Here is an 8,318-nt window from a genome sequence, read left to right on the forward strand (position 1 = left end):
GAATGAGTCCCTAAAGAAGCTTTAACAAGCCAAAGCTATTAAAGACACTGTTACAGACTCAATGCGAAGCAGCACACGAGTCCAATAATATGAGTGACAGTGTGTCAGTGTGTGTGCGCAACTTGACATCATAGAGAACATCAACTATATTGCAGAAAATGCATATTCACAGGGTTATATATATATATATATTGAACAAAGTGCAACTTTAATTACCATTAACATATATTAAACATTACATTTGTAATCTTTTATCACTCCATTTAATAGCCAAAGTAACAGATGATGATGTGCATTTGAATAAGCTCACTGTTTTGTTAGCTTTAACATGACTTTAGTAAGACAATAAAAATTATTACAGTTCAGGACATTTAAACATGTCAGGACAACTTAAATATAGATGGGATGGTACTGTTGATGTAGAAGGGACTGGCTTACATAAAGGATCGCACCTTTTAGAGCGGAAACAATTTGTTAATTAATCAATAAGTTGATTTACAGAAAATTAAGTATTATCTTGTCTTATTTCCAGTTCCTCATATGTAAATATTTGATGGTTTTTGTTTCCTTTTATAGGTGGTGGTGGTGGTGGTGGAGTGGGGGGTTTGTGCATTAAAAAACCTGAGTGTAAAATTGAAAATTCAAAAAAATCTCAAAAAACTTTAAAAGCAAGATGCGACAAAGTGCAATAAAGATGGACGTAGTGAATAACTGACGTAAATGAAGCTCAAACATCACTCAAGCTTCCACTGAAGAGACGAGAACATCAGATCTGATTTTTTTCAGATGTAAAGACGGTAACATTCCTCAATTAATACATGAAACAAACAGAAATGTCATATTTTCGTCACATTTTCCACATAGTTTTCCATCGTTTGAGCTTTGATTGTCGCTCTTTTAATGACGTCATCTCGTTGTGTCCTCTTCTTCTGCGACGGTTTTATGGCTACGACTGGAGAAGTAGCGCCACCTGATGTTTATCTTGATGAACCAACTCCTTAATATTTATAGTAGTAGATAGTACTGTAGTGGATGGAAACTTGCATTCATTCAACTTTCATTTGCAGATTTTTTGAAAATTCTGTTAAAATTTGCGATATATTTGGATGGAAACCGGACTTGATAGTAAATTGAAAGGTTTAGGTTCTGGGCTGATTTTTGCATGGAAAAACTGAACATAGAAACTTGGTTTTATGGGACTTTTTTTTTTTTTTTTTTAACTTTTTTCTGACATTTTATCAAGAAACAAGAATATAATAGGCAGATTAGCTGATAATGAAAACAGTCATTAGTTGCAGCCCAAGTACCTTTCAAAAGTGTGCTGTAATACACTATGTACATGTGCCTGTAATGCTGCAGTTTACAGTAATACTTTGTATAGTTTGACATAAATTGGTGGCGATGGTACACAGATTTCAGCTGAGAGCTGTTTTTGGTTTACCAAAACAAAAATAAACAGCAGTAATCAGAGTCAAGCTAAATCAAATGTTAAAGTTGCAATAATTGTTTGGGTTGTTTTTTTTGTTTTTTTTAACCACTGGGGGGCAGCAGAATCCCACAAAAAGCCAAAATCAAGAGCTAAAAGAGGCTTAAAAGCCCCACAGAGCTGCAGAGCTGTTAATAATCAGCTGTGGGTTTATCAATATAAGATAATTGTCATGTTACATGTAGTCATTCGATTCATTGTTAACATAAAAATATTGACTAGTGCACCTTTAACCATTAAAACAAATGATGTGAAAAGTTGTATTTAATTCTATAACAAGGTAACCTTAAGGGTCTCAGTGGCTGTAGAGTTTCTTAACCTGTTTTTCTGTTTCTTTTGATATTTTTATAGCATCTTTAGACAGATTGAAATAGCATCAGTGTGGAAGTAATAAGGTTTTAATGAACAGCAGCACTTGAAATGTGTGGTTCACCTGCAAAATACTGCTGAAATAAATCTTAAGTGGCCAAATTTTTTTCATACTCTCAACTAATATCTATTGAGTGAACAATAAATAAGCCATTGCTTTATGTCAAAAAATACAAATGATTCTTTTAATACAATTAATTTAGGTTTTAAAGGATAAATCTGGTGATATTCTGCATTTTTCTAATTGACAGCAGTTCCCATCAAAAGACAATAACCAACAATGAATTGATCCATGAACATTTATCATGTGTGTATCCAAAGCCTGATATATCTTATTTCTCTGTGCTGTAGATCTCCATTGTTCAAAATCTATTGTGGATACATCCGCCGCTGAAAATAGTCCCCAACAAATGCACAATTTTCTGTTTTAGGAAATTACTGAGCCTCTTTTAAAAAAAAAGACCATATGTTTGTTTTTAAACATGAATGTCTTCTGGAGGAATCAATGGGAAATCAGAAAAGTACTAAGAGATGACATAAACACATTGTTGGTTTTGATCATTTCACAGGATTTGTTGATTAATAAGAGGATATAGAAAAAACACCAGTCTTATCCTTTAAATCTTTTGGAAATCAAGCTTGTAAACTTGCCTCAAACATCAAAAAAATCACAGCAGCTCTCCAAGCAAATATACATCAAATGTAAACCATGTTTGTCCACAGTTAGTCCTGTGAAAGCAACCATTCATACCCACTGTACTCCTAGCTTAAATTCAACATCACATGTGGTACATTCAACCCAAATATGGAAGAGTTCATTCTCGCTGCAGAGTGTTTGTTTACTCCTGTAGTCCAGGTTTGGAGAGCCACTTCCATTTGAACAGCTGTCCGTCTGTTTTCTCTTCCAGGAGAGCTTAGACCATAATCTGAAAATCTACAGGAAACATCCCCTTAATGTGAGGGTTTATGAGTATAAAGATATATTTTGTTAACATGCGTCCTCATACTTCACAAAATTAATCTCAGTGTGGATGAATGCTCATATTCAGCCATTATTTCACATGTTTGACACTAAAGAATTTAAATCACAGCAACGAGCGCAGACAAGAACATCAGCTAAAGTTTCAGTGACTGTTTTGACTCCATCTAACCCCCTGAATTATCCAACCTGCCGGGCTAAAAGGAGTTATTAATACGCTTTTTCTAACAGCCATGTGAACCCAAACAAACCAACACCGAAAACTGCCATAGAGTAAACTTTTCCACTCTGGTTCGGACCAAAGAAAACAAACAGTAGGTGTGACCGCACCCTCAGATGAGATCATGCTTTCCTTCACTGCTACAAACCAGCAGATTAAGACCAATCCATGTTTGCTATATGGTTTTAGCTAAACAGACACAAACACAGATAGTGTATCTGGTGGTCAGGATGCAGATGGGACCGGCAGACAGTTTTTGGAGGTGGGGTTGAAGTCTCTGAACGGCTCCGAAAGGCGTGGACCCTGGAGGCGAGACAGCAGCGTGGTCCGGCGGATGCTGCTGTCCGAATCCTGGTGGCTGAACTTGTTCCTCAGCCTGCTGCAACACGGCAGGCTGCCGGCAAAGTCCGAGAGCAAGTGGCCGCTGAAGATCATGTAGATCCAGGGGTTGCAGCAGCTGTTGAGGCTGGCCAGCAGGGCGGAGAGCGTCACGGCGGCGTTCTCGGAGTCTACAGGGAAATGGAAAGATTTATGAGGCACGCTCTGAGATGTCAACAACTAATCTGAGGTGTTTACACTTTCTCTCGGGGGAGTCGTACTGTGGCTCTGAGTCACTGACCTGCCTGCTAAATGTTTATTCTCTCCCCGAACCCCAGTTTGAGAATCTCATGTTATCATTAGATTTACATTAGGGACTTTTGCATTGCGGATTTTATCCAGGGACACTGATAAGCTGCTGTTTTCATCAACAAATGTGTTTCAGAATACATAACAATAGTCATTAAAGGGGACATATCATGCTTTTTGTGATTTTCTGTCATTTATATACTGTTATAATGTTGGATGTTAGACATGGTCAAAGGTCCAAAACATGAGGTGAACACATGTAAAAAATGCTCCCAGAAAGTCAAACTCCAGGGCTTCAACCTGCTCTGAAGGCTTCATTTGCAATATCTTCCTCCTCGTGATAACATCAGACAGCCATCCGTTCAGTAGCCTTTGTTGCTATTGTTGTTGCTATGGTTGTTGCTATGGTTGTTCACCTTGTCCGCTCACATATTTTGGATCAGATTTTGGCTCCAACATGTACAGATGTATATGAGAAGTTGACATTTCGAGTAAACAAGGAGAAAAAGAAGTGAAATCCTGCTACTATAGTTTGTTTATGTAGCCTCCAGAGTCAGAGGAAGCTTCCTGAAGCTGACCAATCAGAACAGAGTGGGCTCATTAGGAGGGGGGTCTTAAAGAGACAGGAGCTAAAACGGCCTGTTTCAGACAAAGGCTGAACTGAGGGGCTTCATAAAGGACCAGTATAAGATAAATAAGGATATTTTAACTGTTAAACATGCAAAGATATTCCAGTAGAGCCCCAGAATATAAATATAGAGCTGGAAATGTGCATGACACGTCTGTGACACAGGAAGATGACAACTCTATCATTAAACCTTCCTACAAAACTCTGATTGACACAGTTAATTTTCCAACCCGTGGAGACAGCTGTCAACGAGCACAACATCATTTAAATCACAGAAAAAAATCTGAGACGTGGACAGCGATTCACACGTCTCGAACCAGGTTACAAATTCTTATCCTTTCCACTTCTAGCTTCATGTCTTAACTTCTCCTCCCTCTCTCCCTTTGTTGTCTCGATACGTCACACCCCCTTGTGGTTTTACTGTAATCAGGAAGACCTGGTGTTTACAAAAATATCTCCAAATGTCCTCTCAGGAATCTGTGTGCTGTCTTCTTCAGATTCAAGGCTGGTATTTGCTGGTATTTAGTTTGCAGCCCCATACCGCCTTCGACCTTTACACACAAAGCAACAGACAGTTAATTAGACTTTCCGGTGGACAAAATTTTTACATTTCTGTTCTGATTTCAGGTACCTCCTCCTCTGTTTCTGTATTACCTCCAGTGTTTCTGACCTGGCAATACCTTATTTATATATATATATATATATATATATATGTGGTTTAGGAACTGCAGCAATTTTAATTTGTCACTTTAGTGTTTGCTCCAAAATAAGGGTGGATGGAAGACATTAACTTGGTATTACATAAACCGAACAATTTTTGTTAGTTTGTCTGAAAACCTGCCTCTCTTTTATCTGCAGCCTTTGTTGGATCTACTTTCATTGTCAAAGTAGTTTGGATCAAGGATCTGGGATTCACCCTGAGAAACTCATCAAATCTTCAGTCAGTGTTTTTGTGACGTTTCAATGCTGCAGTTTCTATTCAACATCTCTAAGTTTTGACTTTTTTTAATGCCAAAAAGGGTCAAGAACTCAATGTTCCTCTGAAAATGTGTTCCTGTTAGTTTAAAAAAGCCCTTGAAAGCAGCACTGAGACCATTGTGAGTCAGTAAAACTTTCCTTGAAAGCCTTAATGAAATTCTTTGGGGTGATCACCTCCGTCACCCCGAAGTAAGGCAGGTCTTTACAGACTTTGAGGCTGCAAAACAAAATTAATTTCCTCACCTCCATCATATGAAAATCACACAACACTGACTGTACATGTCTGAGTTTTAACTCAAATATTTCCACTTTTTCAACGTGATCCACCACGCTTATACACCTGGAGCACCAGTTTATTTTAGTTCATTTATGAATAAATGAAAAGGTCATCACATAGAATAGACATTAACTTTGACCTTTTATATTGAATTAAAAATGTTTTGATTGTGAAATTGATCACCATTAGGACTTTGCAACCAGATCTGGCAACATTTTGCTCTTTTCTTGTGTAATAATGGATAATTATGTCTCTTTATGCCTTTATTAATTACTCCGATGAAACGATCTGAGAAGCAAAAATGCTGACAGCTCGTTGGTTTTACATATTTTTGCAATATTTTATATACATTTTAAAATGTTTTATGGTCAAGTCTCCGTATGTGTGTGTTCTGTGTTTGACACTTCTGCAACACAAATTGCCCCCTGGGTACAATAAATTTAAAGTTGAAATACATAAGTTGCATTGTATAATAAGATAATGTTTGATTGATTTTCCATATTCCTCCTTTTGCTCTTCCTGACGTTTCTTTTTTTCCCCTAAAATTTTTTTTTCTTTCCTTAAACGAATCGAGGGTCTATTTGTAAAGCCATTTGAGAAAAATGGGGTCACAAGCCCGAAAATTTAGGAACTTACTGCGTTAATTGGTTCTGTAAAAGGTCTAAATGAACATACATTCTTCATTTTACTTAACTACTTGCAGGTATAACTTTGTCTAAACGTTAGTGGAGAGGTGGCATCTTCACAGCAGATGACTCACCGTCCCAGGAGAAGGTCTTGTCCCACACTGACCACATCTGCACGGTGAAGAAAGGCGCCCAGCACACCACGTACGCCAACACGATCACGAAAGTCATCTTCACCGTGCGTAATTTGGCACGGGAGATGGTGCTCACGCTGCTGACCGAGCTCCTGCCCAGGATCCCGCTCTTGGTGGCCTCCGCCACCGCGCCGACGCTCTTCCTCCGCGTCTTATATTTGAGGTTCATCCAGATTGTGCGGCAGATGAAACCATAGCAGAACACGAGCACGGCCACTGGCACGACGAAGATCCCGGCGGTGATCCAGGTGATGTACGCGCGCAGTCCCCACGGCTCCATGAAGTGTCCCCAGCAGTCGTAGACGGCCGAGCCGGGGCGCACCTCGCTCAGGGAGAAGATGAAGTACTGCGGGATGCTGAGGACCAGGCTGCACGCCCAGGTGGAGCCGATCATCATGTACGCGCGCTGCGTGGGCTGCTGGAGCGTCTGCAGCGGGTGACAGATGGCGATGTATCGGTCCAGGGTCATCATCACCATCATGTAGGTGGAGGCGAACATGCCCAACACCTGCAGGTGCTTCACGATGCGGCACAGAAAGTCCGGCCCGTAGAAGCGGAAGGTGATCTCCCAGCAGAGCTGCGGCAGCACCTGGAAGAAGGCCACCACCAGGTCCGCCAGGCTCAGGTGCTTCATGAACAGGTGCATGCGCGACGGTTTCCGCCGGGTTTTGTACATGGCCAGCAGCACGCTCACGTTTCCCACCACGGCCGCGAGGAACGCGAGGCTCAGGACGGTGATCTCGATCTTGGCCACCTCCTCGTTCCGTCCGAACGGGTCACTGTCGTTTCTCTCCCCGCTGGCGTTCCCAACAGCCGTAGCGGTGCCGGTCTCCGGCTGCTGCGTTAAGTTGAATCCCTCCGTACAGTTTCTGCCCGTGATGTTGCAGGAGCTCTCCGAGGGGAAGAACATCATGGCCGGTTCTCCTCCGTGCGCACGGAGGTGGCTGCCGGTCTGTGCGTAACCGTCACCACCGGGGATGTGGCTGTCAAATTAATCCTCGATTACTCCAACATGGACGGGACGCTCACCGGGTTGCACGTGGATAAAAGGAGAATGAACCGGTTAAAAAAAATCCATCCGTGGCGCACAGCGACTCCTGATATGAATCCGAGCTACAGAGCTGCAGATTGAAATTCTTTTATAGGGTCCTGCCCCTGAGACCGGAGACCATCCCCCCTGTACCAACACACACTTTATATACACCACAACCCAACACACACTCTTCCTCTCCCCTCCCACCACAAAACAACCTTGCAAACCACAGAAGCAACACGAGATAAAGGGAAGAATATCTGCTGAATCTCCTGAGTGTTTGGACAGATAAAAGTCCAAATAAACCAAAATAATGACCGTGAAAGATGAAGCGACGACTGCCAGAAATCAGTCTGGAAGTCCTATTCAAAATCACATGAAGAAGGAATTCTCTTTTTAAGCTGCAACTAGTGGTTATTGTCATCTTTTAGTATTCCGGTTACATTCTCAATTATTCAAGTCATCATTTGCCCTACAATATCAGAGAAGAGTGCACAATACCAATTATATTTCCAATATTTCCCTAAGATGACATATTCAAAACTTTAACTTAACTTTTCTTGTCTTGTTTTGTCTGATCAACAGTCCAGAACTCAAAGATATTTAGTTTAATATCATGTATGACACAAAAAAGTGTAAAATCCTCATGTTTGAGATGCTGCAACCAGGTAATTTTTGTTATTTTTGCTTAATAAATCACTACAACAGTTATCTTATTATAAAAATCAATTGATTGACTAATCGTTGTTGCAGCTCCAGTTGTTTTTTCAGCACATTCCCACCAAAATGTAGCTGATATACAACTAACTGCACTTTATGTTAGTACAGGTATCATCATATCATTGATTTATTTCATATTGTCAGCTGATTGATAAATTAACTAATAATATCAGCACTAACT

The 8,318-nt window shown here is 40.4% G+C and overlaps 1 protein-coding gene across 1 annotated transcript; it reads right to left on the reverse strand.

Moving 5' to 3' along the window:
• Nucleotides 1-1,512: 1,512 nt before the first annotated feature.
• On the reverse strand, nt 1,513-7,553 carry LOC137175981 (arg8-vasotocin receptor-like). Its single transcript, XM_067581932.1, has 2 exons — nt 6,325-7,553; nt 1,513-3,563 (listed from the first exon to the last, which is right to left on the reverse strand). The coding sequence occupies exons 1-2, from the start codon at nt 7,295-7,297 to the stop codon at nt 3,280-3,282; spliced, it is 1,257 nt and encodes a 418-aa protein (XP_067438033.1). The 5' UTR covers nt 7,298-7,553; the 3' UTR covers nt 1,513-3,279.
• Between the last annotated feature and the right edge of the window lie 765 nt (nt 7,554-8,318).

The sequence above is a fragment of the Thunnus thynnus genome, chromosome 23, assembly GCF_963924715.1.
Source record: "Thunnus thynnus chromosome 23, fThuThy2.1, whole genome shotgun sequence".
NCBI lineage: Eukaryota > Metazoa > Chordata > Actinopteri > Scombriformes > Scombridae > Thunnus > Thunnus thynnus.